This window comes from Pezoporus wallicus, unplaced genomic scaffold (assembly GCF_028554395.1).
Source record: "Pezoporus wallicus isolate ANWC-B61680 ecotype Strahan unplaced genomic scaffold, APGP_CSIRO_Pwel_v1 contig_3952, whole genome shotgun sequence".
Lineage (NCBI taxonomy): Eukaryota > Metazoa > Chordata > Aves > Psittaciformes > Psittacidae > Pezoporus > Pezoporus wallicus.
Window position 1 is genome coordinate 10,737,987 of NW_026635034.1, and position 18,726 is coordinate 10,756,712.

The following is an 18,726-nucleotide window of genomic DNA, read 5'->3' on the forward strand; positions in this document are numbered from 1 at the left end:
TGCTGCTTCAGTCCTTGACCTCCTCGTGCTTTTGTCAATATGCCTAGTTTATGGAGCACAAAACCAGGCCTTGAAAGCTTGATGCTGTGTCTATGTTGAAACTTCCTGCATAAAAATATTAGGAGGAAATGCTGAGGATCTGATTTTTCAGTGAGTCTCATTTTTCAGCATATCTGCTTTTTGTGCTGTGTTAGCCCTTTGCCCTGCAGTGTATGATATGCTGCAATGCTTTCCTAGTGGGGTGCTGTTTTACCTGCCATGTGTTTGAGATTGAAGGTCTGCAGTAACTGGCAGGCTCTGTGGTGTATCTTTGCTGCAGAACAACAGCCTGAAGTCTAGACTTCCTTGCTTTACAGGGAGTTCCAATTTTTTTTTTTTTAATAAAATGGTTTACTGTATAACAAGTAGAATGGCTATGGAAAGAGGTAAGGAAAGAATAAAGCATAGTCCAGTAAAACTACGTAAAAGCTGGAATAGGAGCCAACCAAAGAGGAAGCCTCCTGAACTGGGCTGTTTACTTTAAACACAGCTCACTGTGCCTTGCTATTTCAGTACATATTGTGTGTGGTATCCAGCTATTTTTAAGACAAGATCAAATTCACAATTCAGATCAAAATGTCTCTCCCAGCTGTGAACTTCTTAAGCATTACTAAGAGTCACAATGGAAGACCATGGTCTGTGTGGTGCTGTATGTGATACCACAGAAGGACAAATATTTGTCAGGATCTCACAAGGACTGTCTGAGCTTCCTACAGAGCTCAAGAGAATTCATCTCTTCAGTTTGCTTGGCAAACCAGTTTCCTGGTTAGGAAATCTTTTCAGGTAGACTAAATTAAATAAGCATTGTGGGATAAGCAGAGAAGATAAAAAATGGGTAAGAAATAGGGCCACATATATGAGGGGAAGGGAATCTGCAGATGTTCACACGATAAGCCTACTGTATGCATGTACCACACTGGTGCTACTGGTGTGGAGCTGGGATGGCAGAAGGAAAACTGCAGATACTATTTTATGACTCTAAGAGGACAGAAAAATGAGTGGTCCTGAGTCTGGAGAAATTGATTTAAAGAGGACAGAAAGAGCATAGATAATATCTGCTCTTTACCATTTTGTAACACTGTAGCAAGGAGACAATCACTGAAATAAAACAAGGAAAATCAAATCTGTACTTTTTTATGCAGCATTATTAGACACACTGGTGCTGATGGTGATAATCTAGCTAGAAATAAAATTTCATAGCTGTCAAGAATACCCATTATTCATGAAAGTGTGTCAGCAGGAGTTACTAAATCTATAGTTCAGGAAGTAAGCCAGTCTCTAATGATTAGAAGTCCAGGGAGATATTTGGAGAGAGTGGGAGGATAATCAGCATCTATCTCCTGTGAAGTTCTTACATGTCTTTCTGAAGCAGGAAATCCTGACCACTGACAAAGATAGCAGCTCTGATACAGTCTGGGCATTTGTACTACTCTGCATAATAATGAGAGGCAATATGAGGTAGTTTGTGACTACGGCTGGACAATGACTTCACAAAAAGAATTTATTGGAAATGAAGTCGTCTTTTACCTCAACATTTTAACATTCTCAAACAAAAGATTTTCAACACCACCCTAGACCTGGGTTCATTCCACCTAACTTCAGGCACTGACCTAGGGAGATGTCAGCAGGTATGTTCATGCTTTCATAAAGGGTCTGGAGAGTTTACACTTCTTGTGGTCTTTCTCAGATATTTCTATTTTTTTTTCATCTGACTTGAGAGATACAAGGATGTTCTCTCACTGAAAACATGATCTGTTTGATGCTTGCTTACTGGAATATAGATCAACACCACACCAGTGGCCAGCAAAAATACTGTTTGTATCATGCAGTGCATGACATCTACAGACTGATTAGTTTTGAGCAGTCACATTTCACAGCATGGGCCCTAGGAGTTCCTCCATTTTTCCAGAATTCACAGAGGAGAGAATGAACTATGGTGAAATGTGTGTGGTTTATTTACTGGTGCCTACGCTAGCCATGTCATCAGGTATCTGTAAAATCTCATGGATTAACAAGACCACAATTTCTACTTGAACAGGTTGCCCACTTTGTATCACCAAGCTTTGTACAAAATCATGCTGTTCTAGCCCAAGGGAAACCTCAGAATTTCTACACAGGGAAAACCTAATCTTTTTGGAAGGTTTTACATTAAAATGATGATATTTACCAAAAAACAACTAAAAATTCAGCCAAAGCAACTGTAAGTATCTAGATCGATCACATGTGGTTCCAGGAACAGTGGAATTCAAGCTATATCTGCATAAGATGATCAGTGAATTACAACCTTTGTGTTGCTGTTGCAAAGTGGTTGCTGGTTCCCAAACATGTTAACTGAAATGTAGCCAAGGAATCTGACCTCTATACTGCAGCTATTTCCAGCATTGTCAAAGAACACACTAACCACAGGCTGAAAACTTTCCAGCAGGTTTGATGGGATCTGTGGAAATTGTGCCAGACACCTGTGGTATTAATAGAAAGTTTAATAAACAACATCATAGGATCATAGAATGGTTGGGGTTGAAAGGGATCATCTAGTTCCAACCCCCTTGCCACAGGCAGGAACACCTTCCACCAGGCTGACCAGGTTGCTCAAAGCTCTATCTAACCTGGCCACAGAAGCTTAAAAGCTGAAGAAATTTTATAGAATCTGTAGAAACAAATAAAAGACATTTGAACGATGCCAGCAGCGCTATTTTGGCAACACAGAAACAGATTGCAAACAATCTTGAAGCTATTTGGTTGACAATATGCACTCAAGAAATCTGGATGAGAGCCAGTAGCAAACATGCAAAAAAACACCACCTTGTTTTGGGTATCCTTAATACTGGTGGTCATCTGAATGTGTGAGTGTTTGTCCTGCACTGCAAAAATCTGTTGAAATGTGGAAGTTAATGTCTGGTTCACATCAGGCTCAAATCTTCAGCCAAATATCCAAATATGTTTCAGTGTTTATTTTTTCTAGATCCTTCGACTGCTGTCAGAGACTCACATTTATACTGAAGTGTTTCCAAATCTGAGGGTTAGATCCTGTTTAAGGTTACAGCAGATTTATGCAGAAAAGGCATACCATTAAGCAGGAAAATTTGGCCAACTGAAAGTTTTCTAGTTATACTTATCTTTCATTGCAATTTATACCCGCATTGGTCACTGCACCTTGCATAAACCATGGAAAGGAAAACTATTTCATGGAGAAATCTGCTCCAGTGTTGTCTCCCTAAGGACTGGGACAGAAATGCTCAGCAGGAATACAATTCTGGAGGGCGCTTCAATGATTTTTGTCCAATGTTTAATTCTGTAGGATCTTTTTCTCTAAGTATTTTCTCTCTCTTGTTAATTCATCAAAATACTAAATATGTATGTTAACACAGGAGAACCTCAAAATTGATAGACTTCATAACTCCAGTCATATGAGAAGTGGGAAATGCACCAAAACTCCTCCATAAGAGCTTGCTGCCCTGTCTGCTTTCAGAATATTTTGGTGTACTTTACAGTGTCATAGGAGAGCAGATTGAAGATTTTGGAGTGTTTGTTTCTCCCCCAAATGGTTTACTCAAATAAAACAAGCTAGAAAAGGAACAGAACAGCCATCAGGCATTTTCAATGTATCCAGTGCATGCTATTGATGTATTAATATATTTAGCTTCTGTTCAATGTCTGCAGAAATTACTGGGAATTTTGCTATTGATTTTAGAGAGAGGAGGATTGGGCCTTATGCTACTATATTAATCATTTGGTAAATATTTCTCTAAAAGGTAGGAATATAGAATTTTCCAGCAGCAGAGTGATGGTCTAACATCCTGTTTTCAACAGTGGTCAGTTCCCAGGGCCCCACAGGAAGGCAAATCCCCTCCTTTCCTTCCCCCATGTCTAGTATCTGTTGTGTCACAGGGACCACTGTCACTCTCAAATCATTGCTACCCATGGGGTAAACCTGATTGATAGCTGTGGCTGATTTCACGCTAGCTAGATCACTATTTTGTCTGACCCAGACCTGGTCCTGTGTACATATATGTATGTATCTCTTCCTATAATGCTAGTAACTTTTTTTTCAGTGACCTGCAGCAGCAATGGATCTCCAGGTTAATTATAAAAAGCAATATTTCCTTTGTACTACTTTAATTCCATTAACCTACATTAATATCCAGAGCACCTCCATTTACTTCTCAGTTATAATCAGACAGATGCTAGTAAAAATGAGAGCAGAAGTAGGGCAATTGTCTTCTAGTGATTATTTTTTTGTGTCTTTCTGCTCTTGTTCTGCAGCAGGGAGGTGTTCCAGACAGGTCTGTTTTAAGCATTTCTTACTATCCATACCCTTCTTATATTTGCTTTCTCTTCTTACATTAGAAGAACACTGCAGTTGTAAAATCGGCAAGTTTAAGTTGTACTAGCTAAAAGACCTTGTTAATCAACTGTCATGCATGTGACTGTGTATGTATGCATTTTAAAAAAGCTTTGCAAACTACACTTAGACAAAGCTAATTGGAAAAGAACACCCCTTACAGAAGCTTAATTTTGGAATATGTAGAGCCCTATAGTGCTCACGTTCCATTCTGAAAAACTTATGCAGAAAAGAAACCTACAACAGGGAAGAATTTAAATAGATCTCTTGAGATATGCTATTTCTGTTTCTTCCTGCCAGGTGAAGATGAGATTCTGCCCATGCAACCTGTATAATATGTGCCCTATTAGGGAGGCCATATAGAATCTCATGTGTGACTCAGTCCAGCCACTCTGGGAGCTTTTCAAGCGTTCAGGTAACTCCTCTCAAAGATTTCCAGAGGTGGGAATGGTGTCTTATAAATGTACAATAAATAAACTTCTCAAAGAAGTCATGTGGGTAGGCCAGAAGTGCAGCAAAATGCTGCGTGGTGAAGTTACAAGAAAGTAGTTAATCATTCAGGGAAATTTAATTTTCAAGTTAATGTTAATGGTACCTTTTAGAAATCTGTATCTACAAAATATTAAAATTAATTTGGGCAACTAAAGACTTCATCAACAGCATGGTTTGAAATCTTTATACGAAGGCATGACAGTAGCACTAGAGACAGGGCCAGGCAACTGAAAGAGTAAGATAAAATGGAGTTGAGTAACGTGAAAAGGAGCTGGCCTTCTCCAGAGCCTACAAGAATTTATCATACTGTGCATGGGTTTCTGTGTATGTTTTTTTCCCCGTGTTTCCCATGGATTCAAGTAGTTGTGCTGGGTACAGTAAATTTTAGGCACATTTTAAGATCCAGAGAAAGCAGGGGAATTTCATGGAGACTTCTGCCGTCCAAATCTCTTGATTGGAATAAATTTACATAATGAATCAAAACCTAATGCGGGTAAATGAGTCAAGTCATTTCAAAGGTCTTTTGAACAAGAAGAACTCACTACTTCTTGTGATATTCTCTGGAGAGAGAAACCTGATGGAAATAGTTCAACTGCTAAAACACTTTTATTTCATAGCAGAAACTTTAATTTCTGAATTGTGATATTTCAAACTGTTGTTTGTTTTGTTTTTTTTTCCTTCTGTAGACCAGCCTTTGTCACTCAAAAGCCACAGTGCATTTAGATTTCACATTACTATCAAGCAGGCAGAATATCAGAAAATCCTGCTCCAAGGATTTCCTGGTCCAAGTTACTGATACCAGCTTAGTCTATTTCAGTCTTCAGTATTTCTCAAAAGTGCTTTCCTGGAATAGTTCAAATCTCTTGCTCTGTGATCAGGACTTGGAAACATGCTACTCTCAGCATCATTCTTGCTAACTCATGATGTACTATATGCAGGTGAAGGAAAAACATACTCCTCCTCCTGGGCTGAAGCTGCCTGAAGGATGACGCACTGGAAATCTGGGAGGGGCCATCCAGATTCACGGATGCAGTGTGTGACCAAATATATATGTGGTTAGGTGTGTGAATCTATTTCCTTCCTAGGTCTGGGCCTATCGTTAGAGGGGCATTTCCCTAAATAATATTTAGTCATTGGGGTTGAGCTATTAGTAAGGACTAGTTAGTCCTCCCTGCACTCCCTCCTAATTTTTCTGTATTGATTATAACTTTATTTCTTCTTCTATTATTGTAATGACTTATGCATAGAGGAAATGACACAATTCTTGGTGACAGGATAAGAAAATTTCATTATACTGAGATAGGTCCACTAGAATGTTTTTTGGAGCTGGAGGAACCAAAGTTTTCCTGATGAAAGTCCCCTGAAATCAGAACCAAATATGACCTGATTTTTTATGGTTAAAATACCTTCCTGTCCACCTAATTTTCTTTTTATAGGACTTCTAATAAACTTCTTTTTAGTATGTAAGAGGAAGAGAAGTGATAGAACCAGACCTTCCACTTGTACTTCACAACTTTTAGGCACAGCTCCCTGTGCCTGCCTAGCTATTTTTGCAAAAAGGCAGTGGGCTGGAAAGTCATTAACTGCTGAATTCTCATGTGTATCATTCTGAGATGGTGAATGTGGAGGCTCTGAACAGATCTAGGCCAGGGGGGAAGCCAGACAACCAAGAACTGTAGCATCTGTGCAGATGTTCTAGACAAATACCTGGTTGCTTTGTTGGTTAGAAAAATGTTCCATCGTCCTTTGCCCTGAGGCAGGGCTGAAGTCCAGTGCTTGCTATTCTGGACTTCCATCACAAAGTAGAGCTGAAGCAGAATATAGTTTTTTTCCATACATTTTTCCATTTTTTTTCCCTTCTTCCTCTTGTATTTCCTTTTCTACGGAGAAATAAAGGTGAAATGTGTCTCATCTTCCCCTCCTTAAATTAAAAGAAGTCCATCAAATACATGGATTTCCTGTCCTTAGTGCTCACACTCCCTGAAATACGTCCATGCCTTACACTTACAGAAGAACTTGCAATTTATTTCTGCCTCTAAAATTTTCTAATTTCCTGCCACAACGACAATACTGCAATCAGTCTTCTGGAAGAGATCTATCCTTTGATATTATCTCTAGGGAGGGGAATATGATTTTAAATGCAGTTAGCTAACAATATAACTGTGGTGCTAATGGCGGGGTGTGCCTGTTTTCTACTCTCTTACCTACCTTAACCAGTTCAATTACATGACCTAGCCAGGTCACACCCCAGTATGAACAATGCTGCTGCTCCTGTGCTGCATTACTTTTACATGACATTTATGCTGAACTGTCCTGCTTGTGCGGACTGACTAAACCAAAACCTACTGCTGAAGAGTGACTGACAGGCTTCCAGCATTGCATGTGTGTCTCAGGCCACATTGCTAAGGGCTGTGACCCAGTTGTTAACTGAATTGGAGACCTACATGAAAGAGGAAATGGTGAAGATGAATCAAGGGGTGGTACTTTTTTTTGCTGAATCAGGACTGGAGTGATGCCCTATATGCTTCAGCAAAAACTGTAGTGATGCTACGTAAATCCCTAGGATTTTGTGATTGAAAAATTATAGCGCTATTTTTTCATTCATATGTGGCCATGTTCTTGGTAAGTTAAACTGTCCTGTATTGTCTCCATATATTTCTCAGTTGATTTTAGTCAAGTCCAAGCTTTTATTTTCTATCTAATAAAATAAAAGCCATGACTATATATAAATGCTCTGTCCCTGGCAATATTCAAGGCCAGGTTGGCCAGAATCTTGTGCAACATGGTCTAGTGTGAGGCGTCCCTGCCCATAGCAGGGGGGTTGGAACTTGATCTTAAGGTCCTTTCCAACCCAAACTATTCTATGATTCTGTGATTGTATAGCATTGTAATAATTATGACTTACAGGCATGCTCAATCAAAAACCCTCCCAAATAAAGCTAAAAAAAAATATTTTTTTTTCCTAAAAAAGCCCTCATAGGGCTTTGCAGCCTTCTTTAAATCTTGGGAGTTATTTTTATTTCATTATTGCTTTCTAACAGTCTGAGTCTGCAAATCATAGCTACCAGGTGAAATCCTCATTTTTCTAACTGCTAGGTGCACTAACAGTGTGAAATACACTCACATAGATATATATGCATAAAGGTACATGGCAGAATCCTGATACTAGTGGCTTCAATGGACCTGCTCTATGATCTTGCCCAGATACAGGTTTGAGTGACTAATCCATTTTCTTTTGTCTTTTCTGTCTCTTCCAGAGGAAATGATGGTGCACATTAAACTGTGTCACTTATTGAGCTATCTAGCATTTTGTGACTTTATTGACATATGTTCAAAAAGTATTTTGAGAAACTCAAAAGGAAGATGGAAGTAGGAAGCTAGGACAACAGTTAAAAGCAGAAAGCACTAAAAGAAACATTTATTTCAATTATAGTCTGTGACTCTACATTATCAGTAAAAGATGGAATCAAGCTGTTACTGCAGGTAACTCCAGGAATCTCTGTTTTTATTCAATTCAACCATAACTGAAATAATCACATAAAATGGGTACCGAGGGCTTTGCAAAGCAAGATGTATATTCTGCATTTCAAATTCCTGGTGTGGGACTTCCTAATTATAGATTTGTGTATGTGAGATCAGTGAGGGAGGCTCTGAGTTCATGTGGTAGTCCTGTATTAGCCATGTCCCCTCTACTCTGCTCTTATGAAACCCCACTTGGAGCACTGTGTGCAGTTCTGGTGTCCTCAACATAAGGACACAGAGCTGCTGGAGCAAGTCCCAAGCAGAGCCACAAGGTGATCAGGGGACTGAAGCACCACCTGTATGAAGACAGGTTAAGAAAGTTGGGGCTATTCAGCCTGGAAAGGATAAGCTGTATGGAGACCTCATAGCAGCTTTCCAGTATCTGAAGGGGGCCTGCAAGGAGGCTGGAGAGGGACTCTTCATCGGGGACTGTAGTGATAGGACAAGGGGTAACGAGTTTAAATTTAAACATGGGAATTTCAGGTTAGATATAAGGAAGAAATTCTTTACTGTAAGGGTGGTGAGGCACTGGAATGGGTTGTCCAGGGAAGTTGTGAAAGCTCCATCCCTGGTAGTGTTCAAGGCCAGGTTGGACAGAGCCTTGGGTAACATGGTTTAGTGTGAGGTGTCTCTGCCCGTGGCAGGGGGTTTGGAACTGGATGATCTTCAGGTCCTTTCTAACCCAAACCATTCTGTGATTCTATGTATCAAGAGCGTTAAGTGACAGGAAACAGTTTATTGATCAGCTTAAGAAGAGACATGAATTTGGGAGCTCGACTTCTAATATGTGTCTCTTAACAAGCTCTTTCATGACCATTAGTAGGCTAAAATTTTCATGCTAGCTGTAATGCCGAAAAGAGAGAGCTTCAGAGTTATATGATGCTGGGCTAAGTGTGTGTCTGTAGAATACAAGGGTGAAAGCAGAAAAAAATAACCCAGCTCTCAGGAGAAAAATAGGTGATCAAGCCCTCAGTTCTTACTGAGTCTGGTTCTGTAATCTCTTACATGCCTCTGTCCATTTGATAATCTCTATTATAAACATTTTTCATGGTATAGGGATGATGAAGACAGAATAGATTTTAATCCCCCTGGAAAGTGAAGGCTATTAGAAGTTAATTATAACACCTCATTTTTGAAGGAATACAAATGGGACTTTATAACCTCAATGACCACAGGTCTGAGTTCAATTTGTAACTCTGCAATTATTCCCAAATCCCTCAGGATTAATATTCCAGTTGATCAAGTGCTATTGGAACTTTTCTTCTTCCTGTGGACTCTGTCAGCAGTTGGCATGAAGATGGAGACAAGATCTTGATGAAGAAAAATCAGTCTTTTATCGTGCCCATATTTAGGCCATTTGTTAAGGTAAGACCAGCTTACGCACTCATGCAGGAATTCTTTTATGATCTGCTATCCTTTGAGGGCAGACCAGCTTCCTACTCTATGTACTCTATGCTGTTGTCCATCTTGTGGCCAAGGGCTTGTTGATCTGCGACATCCTGTTTCACTTTTCTCACAGCATAATGATCTTCGGGTCTCCTGGGGAGAAAGCATTTCAGTAATGCTGGTGGTGGAACAAGGTAGTCTGCAAAAAAATTAAGGAGGTAGCTACATTTAAAATTTCTTGCAGTTTCTATGTAATTATATTAGCTGTTTTGTAACAACTATTGCTCTAGATACTCATACTGTAGTGTCATCTTGTTATTAACCTGCTGTGTCTTTGGATCATTGCATTCACAAAGCACTAGCAGGTTTTGAACTTGAAAGCTCAGCATCCTGGTCAAATTATGTTCTGCCACTACATTGTATAGTATCCATAAGCAGTCTGTATGACAGTGTATATATTTTTTGTAGTCTGTCCAGCTGTAAAAGTGAGTAGAATGAATGCTGTTGTTTTAGTCAAACTTAACTCTCAAGTAGTCATTTACTTTCCATTCCTCCATCCTGTTTCTGTAAGCTAGTGCTATGTCGAAAAGACAGCATGAAATGCTCACAGCAGTGTACTGTGACCGTTGCAAGGGAAAAGAGCTGTAAACTGTGGCAAATCTACATCAGACTGGATGAGAACTAGGGAGTTTCAGAGGTCCTGGCAAAGAGGGACAAGTTGAAACCAAGCAGACATTTCTCCCTGATCTCTCAGGGAGTGAAAGAGGGAGTGACTCTCTGGATTGTCACTTCTTGGTTTAAGTCTCTATGGGGGTGAAAAAAAAATATGCTCAGAGCTTGCCCTAGGCAAGGACAGATGCTAGGCATGATTGCTACTTTCAGAGCAGAGAACTGTAACCTGCTAGAAGCTTCTCACCTTTACCACTATTGGTGGAGGGTCATGTTGAGGTGGAAAATACAGTGGTCAGAGGTTCTGTCACAGGAGAGCTATCAAGAAAGCAAACCCACAATTCAAGGACCTCCTAAGTCAGTGGTTGTAGATATATCTTCATGTTTTATAGCCCTCATAGCTTGCCTTCCATGAGTTTATCCAGCTGCTTTTTGAGAGCACTTAACACTCTTCATAATCTGAGTATGTGGCACCTGGTTTACTTCAAAAACATTGTTCCCAAGGGTAGGAAATAATGAATAGCCGTTCCCCATTCACTTCAGCATACTGGTCATGATCTTTTATGCCTCTGTGGCCCATTCCCCACCATTGTTTGTTGTCCAAGCTGAAGATCCCAAATCTGTTTATTTAGAGATCTGATTATTGTGCCTTACACTCTCATGCTGTAGTGCATGGGAAGGCACAGAGTGCGGCACAAGTTTAGTTTCTGTACCTGTTCTTAGAAAAGCACCTCTCCTGTTTGTGCCTTGCAGTGACTAGACAGCCCTGTGTCCACACCTTTTCCCACAGGGCAATGAAGTTCAGAAGGCACAACTTTTCTCTAACCAGGAGAATCTCATGGGTGTATGAACTCTTTCCCAGCTGAAACCACAAAGGCCACCAGCTAGCTGCATAGCGAAATTTAAATTGAGACATTTCCGCTCATCAGAACGAGCAGGAACAAGTAATGACTACTATTAAAGGACAGCCTAGTGGATAGCTGACATACTTGTGAAGGAACATGTTCCTGTTGTTGAAGATAAACCTATTGTCTACCTGTAAACCCACTCTGAAAAAAAGCGTTACAAGCAGGAGTTAAGGCAGTGGATTATTCATACGGAAAGGCAATTGTTTGTAGGCACAAGACACCTTGGCACAAAAAAAAATAATGTAACATGCAGTCAATCTTGAATTGAGAGAAATCCAAATACAAGTAGTTGTTCTAATTTATTGCCCTTGAGCTATATTACCTTCCTCAGCTGAAGGAGAGATTAGTAGCTGGGGAAACAACAGAAAAGATGCTGAATACTAAATGCAGACTCTTCATTCATTCCACTTGGCCTGAGCAATGCTTTCTTCCTCTCTTCCTCATATTCTGGTCAATGCTGATAGCTCAGTATCTTGCCCTGGGGACAAGGAACTGAGACACAGAAGAGAACAGGCACATTGTACATGACGGGTGAGGCACTGGTAGTTCAGTGCTGTTTCCTTTTTTAATGCAAATTACTTCCCTCTCTTCAGCATTCTCCAAAACAGGATCCAGCATGATCATTAACATTGTAACAGGCAAGGACATTGCATAGCCATAATTGTGTTTTCTCCTGGTCTTAATTATTTCAAGGTACAATGCTGTTATAGGTATTTGTTCTGCAATTTCTTTCAAACAAAGGCATCTCCTTTGGTCGTAACCCCTTTGTTTGCTGAGGAATGTACTGCTCATGAGAGATGCACAAGGCTGCAGATGAAGATACTGGTGCCTAGGCCTGTGTTCAGTGGTGTAGGGTTATGGCATTCCCTTAGCCCAGATCCCGGAAGAGCTGAGCATCTGAAATGCTGAAGTCCACACCTGCAATCTGGCTCAGGGCCAATTGATTCTAGTGCACCAGACTCACCTCCTTGTTGGACCTTTGGCACTAAGGCTGACATTCACTCATGCACTGAGCTGCATCAGCTTTGTGCCTCTCACCCAAGGCTGTCTAGGATCTGGGTGTTTTCTGATCAATCTGGTACCTGTTCTTGGGGCACTGCTAACAAACTGAAAGGCCTGAGTGGCTTATGAATTACAGCTGTGAGAAGGAAAGGAGAACAGTGTCCAGCTTTCCCATAGCACTCTCTGGTTAGAGCACTCAGGTGGGTACAAGAGAACGATACTGAGTGGCCTTCAGTGGTTCCTCTGAGCCATAGCCTCTATTTTCCACTGTTCGGGAAGAGCTGAGTGATACACTGATCTGGTCTCCTCTCAGTGCCCTCCACCCCACGCCGCACACCCAACAACCAAAACTCTCGGGAGCAGAGTGGATGCCGCTCTGATGGGACCTCAGCATCCCAAGGACACCTTTCTCGCGGGCCGCGTCCCTCAGTGGCTTCGCCCGGCTGCCCCCGAGTGGAAGTCGGGCACCTCCGTGGCACACGAGCCAGCGTGGGGCGCGAGTTGCGCGGAGCGGAGCTCCACTCTTGGCCCGCCCCCGCCGCGCAGCCCGGCCCCTGCGGCCGCCCGCGGCCATGTGCGCCGGGGCGGAGCGGCGCCGCGGGAGCAGCAGTCAGCGCCTGCCGCGGGGATGCTGCGCTACAGCTCGGGGCTCACGGTCACCGCCACCACCCCCCGGAGGCCGCCCGGCGACGGCGGCCGCGCCCGGCGGAAGGTGCGAGGGGCAGCTTGGAGGGTGGCGGGAGGTCCTGCGGACCTTGCGGGGCGAAGCGGCGTTTGATACGCACTCTCCCCCCTCTTCCTCCCCTTAGAGTTTCCCTTGCTTATTTTCGGCGTTCTCAGGTGCAGCTCGCGGTGTGCGAGAGCACCTTTTCGCTCTTTCGTAGTAGGTACTGGGAAATGAAGAGCTTTTGGGGTGTCCTGCAAGGCTTTTGTTAGTGCTAGTCCCTGGCTGTTCTTCGGGAAACCTGCGAGGAAGGTGCGCTTGTGTTGGAGACGACTTCCCCTCCGCTTTTCCTCCCCCCCGCCCCCCCAAATGAGCATTGGTATTTACAACTGAGAACTTGCCTATTGAGGCTCTAGCTGTCATGAGGAAGCTCACCGTAATGATTTAGATGGTAATAGTAATTTATTTTTATAATCGGCTCCTCAAATACAGAAATACGGTTTACTGATGTGTCTTTTGTAATTTTCATAAATGAGATGGCTAATAATGCTGTATTAATCTGTTGAGAAATGCTTCTAAAAAGTTGTTAAAACTCTGGCAGATAACGACAGGAATGTCTCTACAGGCACCCTGTTTTAAATAGTTCTGTTTTGCTGCTGTAAGCACACTACTGTCATTGTGCACGCATTTTCCACGTGTGAAGAAATAAATCACAATAACTTATAAAGTTGTTCTTACAAAGGAATACAATCGTGTGATCATGATGCTTCTTGAATTATGTAGTGATTGTTTTGACACTCCAAAAATACGAGTTCATAATTGAAACAATGAGGAATGCCATGTTGCCATGTTTTACAGGATAACATGAGGGTCAGGCTCTTCCGCAGAAAAAAATCCTTTGCCTTCATAACAATGATATCGCTCATGTATGTGGAAAAACTAAGATGACTTGGTAATCCAGTTATGTTCCTGCGTATCTTCCATGTTTCCTTGGAGTTTTCCTGTTTTAGTATTTCTTAAAGAAGTTAAAGCTAAGAGAAGTTGTTAAAGTGATAATTTTCTTACTTTCATCCCCATGATGTATTTCTCAGGGACAGTGTAAAATGAGCTGTATTTGATACATTCTCGTAAGGAAACTGGTAAAACCTAAACTGCAGATAAAACCCACTGAGAAGCTGCTGTTGCTTTTTTTACTGAAATGTGATTCCCTTACCATGAGTTTTCAAAAGAGGGGAGGAAGACAGTTAGAGTAACTGCTGAATAAATGAAAGATGCGTGTCACATTCCTGTGTGCCTGTGGTCAGAAGAAAAGTGCTGTTTAATTGTGTGGGGAATCTCGTAGCAGAGATTTCATAAATGGAGCAGGCTAATCAACGGATAAATGACCAAGGAAAGTACTTTCTTCTTTGCTTTTTAGGACTGACTGAGGTTAAATATCTACTTCTTTTCTGCTTTCACCTTTAGGGTCTAAAGCTAACATCGGGTCTTAGGCAGAGTGAATGATTTTTGGCCATTGCGCTGGTAGGATAGTTACTCAACAAACATGCTATTTAAAGCTATTTTAGTATCAGACTTTAGAAAGATCACCAGTGTTAGATTTGGGTGGTGTTTACTCTAAAGTTATGTTGAAGCTAGATAAATATTGATCTAGCTTAGTATCTAGCTCAATATCTTTTGGTGTCTTCCCTGTGGGGGTACTGTAAAAAAATCTTAGAATGAGAATGGTTAGTAGAACAGATTGTACTTTTCTATTGCTGTACGAATAACTTTGGTTATTCTATAAAAACATTGCTCATTATTTTAATGCTACTGTTAATTATTTCAGTATATAGTTAACTATGATCAATGGCTTTCTGGGTGCTTTAGTTTTTAGAATGGGGAAGAAGAAGCTGAAGGACATTACTCAGACTGAATCTGTCATCTCTGTTTTAAGTTGCACCCTAGTGAATTGAGTAGGATGGTAAACATGCATGTTGATTGTGGATCTGGGCCATGAATTCTTAACATTTTTAACTAACCTAGATTATTTTTTTTCTTAACTGCCATACTGCAGTAGCTCTCATCTACGTTGTCCCACTAGCGTCTTGGAAATTTGGTAAAAGAGCATATCTTCACATGTTAATTTACATTGCACTCAGCAAACTTTAGCTGTCTTGTGGAGTGCTGGGCTGAACCTCTCAGCCTTTGTTTTCCTGTCTGTGTATTCATCTCACAAATGATGCCAGACAAGCTTTGGAAATACTGTTCCTGGGTTGTTGGTGTCAAAAACCCAGGAGTGAACACAAAATGTTGGCACAATTAAGATTACTTATGTTGTTGGCTTGCTGTAGCTACAGATGCTGCAAATCAAACTAAAGGCTAGAAAATCTGATACCCAGTTCTTCTTCTACCCAGTATTTCTTTCTGAAGTTATACTCACAAAGTTACAATGTCAGTGGCATAAAAGTGGGGTAGAAGACATATCTGTCCCTGGTTTTCCTCATTTGTTCTTACTGTCAGTCAGCATTTGAAGGAAATTGTATCACAGCCTTTTCCTTGCTTGGGGAGTCCTCTTTCATTCTCCTCCCTGTTTTCTCTCTGAATAACCCGATTTGTTTCTGGAGTTTACGCCTTCATCTTCAGTTGCACATTATTCTGCCACTGTTTGGCACTAAGTCGAGGCCCCTCCTGTTACCATTTAATTTCCATTTTAAGGCATCACTGCAGCAGTGGTTTGCTGTTGGAGGAGGGTTTGCTGCAATTTCATGTGAGCCTGCTCATTCATTTGGTCAAGTAAACTTGCTGACAGAAGGTACAGTGCGTTGTTTCTCCAGAAAGCGCTGCATAGCAGAACAGCATAGGTACAGTGTTCATAATTGCTTCTGGAGGTTAGAGAAAAAGGCAGTGCCTGTTATTTTTCCCTTCCAATCTCTATAGTGTTCTTGAATTTTAACAGATTGCTCTGTAGTTCTGTCCTTAGGTAGAGTACATCTTCTGTGGCTCAGGAGGAGCGGGAGTGAATGGCTACTTTGTACGTTTGCTGCTATTTCCCAAGGGATGCTGAGGAAGTCCTATTGTTATAAGCGATTGCAAAAGTACAGCCTGTATAAGTTTGTCCTAGCGAGGAATTGGGTGGTACTTTGCCACTTCTGTACAAGCCTCACTGGGCCTGTCTTCAAGGCTGGAATCGTTAGATGATTACCAATGCCACCCTGTGTTTGGTGTTTGCATGCAACAGGCTGCAAAGTAAAGCATTCAAACTTGTATTTTGTCAGAAATACTGCCAAAAATATGATACTGATTTGAGGTACTTTAAAAGTAAGATAGTGTGGAAATTAAGAGGAGGGGAATGATTTGGGGGGGGGGGGGGGGGGAATGATTTTAGGGGTAATGGAGAAGGCAGTGTAAAAAGAAAAGACCAAGAAAACCAGTTTAAATGGTAACAACTCTTTGCTCGTGCAGGGGTTTTAGTCTCAACAAATTACCACTATTAATTTGTGTTTCCAACATAGTTGTGATTTGACTGCCATCTGCATTGGGCTTCTGTGATTTCCTTCATAGTAACCCTTTAACACATGATTGCTGTAACATCACAGGCAGTCATGATTCACTAACTGGTGTACAGGTACAGGGATAATCACTGTACTGTGTTTATCTGTAAGTATGTTGGCTATAATTAGTCCCATATTGACTAACAGGCAAGCCATTTGCCAGCTTTGGGGAAACATACACAATTCCATTTCTCCTAACTTCATGTTGCCAGGCATTATCTCTTCCTATTTATTTGAGGTATTTTTTATGTTTTCTTCTAACAACCCTTTCAAACCTTTTAATCTATTTTTCCTTCATTTGAAATCGCTGTAAGAAAAAGTTGGCCTCATTCGTCACTTCCTGCACAGCACAGCACAAATTCAGTTCTATTTCCTATTTATGGGCCTGGTCTTTCTTTGTTTGCCTATATGGAGGAATGCCAGATTCTGCTTCCCTTCTTGTGGTAAACAGCCATGTTTTAAGAGGAAAGAACCTTGCTAAGCTAGTGGGAAGGGACAGCATAGGGAAATGAAAAATGAATAGGTGAGAAAAGGTAGCATTAATTACCTTATGAATCAATAAGCTCTGAAGTTGAGAAGTTTCTAATTAATACATCTGGATAACTAACTTGTAAGCAGGAAGCACCTGCAGCTTCTGCAGTTTATGGGGAGAGTCTGGCGTTCTCAGAAGGACACAGCAGACAATCAGTGTCAAAAGCCAATGTGCAAGAATTCACTTCAAAATTTCAGAATTCTTTAGCAAATGTGAAAGCATAGCCTCTTTTATACTAAGTATTGGGGGGCTTATATCACTTTCTCTGTGGCTTCTTGTTCTTGATTTGCTAGCAGGTGGGTGAATGACGAATTAATGGTGAGTAGCCCACTGCACAAAAAGTAGCCTCCACAAAAGTGTCTAAAGAGTAGATTATGTTTCACCTTCATCTTTATAATATGGACACAGCTAACATACTTTACAGGAACCGTATCTGTGTTTCAGGACACTGTTCCTTATTGGTAGAAGGCCTTGCAGACCTGAAATACCAAACTGAGAGGAAGATGTAAACCAATATAAAGTAGTATTTTTAAAATCCAGTTGGCAGCGTACCAGTAGTCTAAACACTGTTGATTTGTTGTTTCAACAGATTTAAAGAAAGGGTGGAATTAAAATAGTGAAGTTGCTGCAGGTATTTGCAGGTAGTTCTTCCAACTGCTTTTGCTTGGGAAGAAAAGGTTAAAGCTTGTTGGTAAAGTTAAAAAAGGTACATTGTTTGGAAACGGAAAACAGGAATCCTTGTCATGCTGAGTAGTGGTGCTCTGAGGAGGCTGTGTTGTAAAGAGCCTTGAAAGTTAAGTCAAGTTAGCTTAATTGATATGAGTGACAGTTGGAAGAAGTGAATTATAAAATGGTAATATTTGGGGTCTGTGAAAAGTACTTTGCTGCTGTGCTCTGAATGCCTGTGAGCAGACATGCTTGTCATTTTCAAGGCGAAAGGAAGTGCTGTTGTGACCAAGACACAAGCTGTGACCTTTTACAAGTGCAATTGAAAGGTATATTTCAGAGAGAAGGTACACATTACACATGACTGAAGTCGGTAGTTAAGAGAAAAGAGAGAAACCTAGATCTAATGAGATTCTGGACTGTAGAAGAACAGTGGTGATGGCCCACAGTAATCATGAAAGAGATATTTTAGACATCTTGAGAAAGAGCCTTAAGAGTTTGTTATCAATGAACAGCTTCAAATTTGAATAGAAAAATTTCTCATTTCATTATTTTCTGTGCTCTGCTTAGGACTTGCAGTTGTTTTCCATGAAAATATCTCATGAACAGGACAAAGACTGAAAGTTTTAACCAAGTTTCTTGTATGGAATGTGTTGAAGAATATCATTACACCAAAGATCTCAGACAAAAGCAAGGCAAACTGTAATTGGGCGTAGAAAGGTATCAGCCCCACTGGCCTCTTTCCTCAGTGAGAGAATGGCTTTTTTGAAATCAGATAGGAAACAATACCTCTTAAATTTTCTCTGAAGTGTTTTGAAGCTTAATTTTTACAAACAACTTGTATGTACCAGATTTCAATAATATTCCTATTCACACTCAGTGGAATTGCAGTGCTAAAGTATCCTTGGATCAAGTGCTTGGATACATATTGAAAAGAAGCATTCAGTCCGGAATACCCATTATGTTTCTAAATA

General features: G+C 40.9%; 1 protein-coding gene across 1 annotated transcript in view; it reads left to right on the forward strand.

Moving 5' to 3' along the window:
- Positions 1 to 12,865: 12,865 nt before the first annotated feature.
- MYZAP (myocardial zonula adherens protein) overlaps positions 12,866 to 18,726 on the forward strand; it is a 59,186-nt gene continuing 53,325 nt past the window's right edge. Inside the window, exon 1 of the mRNA XM_057398447.1 lies at positions 12,866 to 13,072. Coding sequence (XP_057254430.1) covers positions 12,989 to 13,072 — 84 coding nt within the window. The 5' untranslated portion in view covers positions 12,866 to 12,988. The remainder of the gene's footprint in view (positions 13,073 to 18,726) is intronic.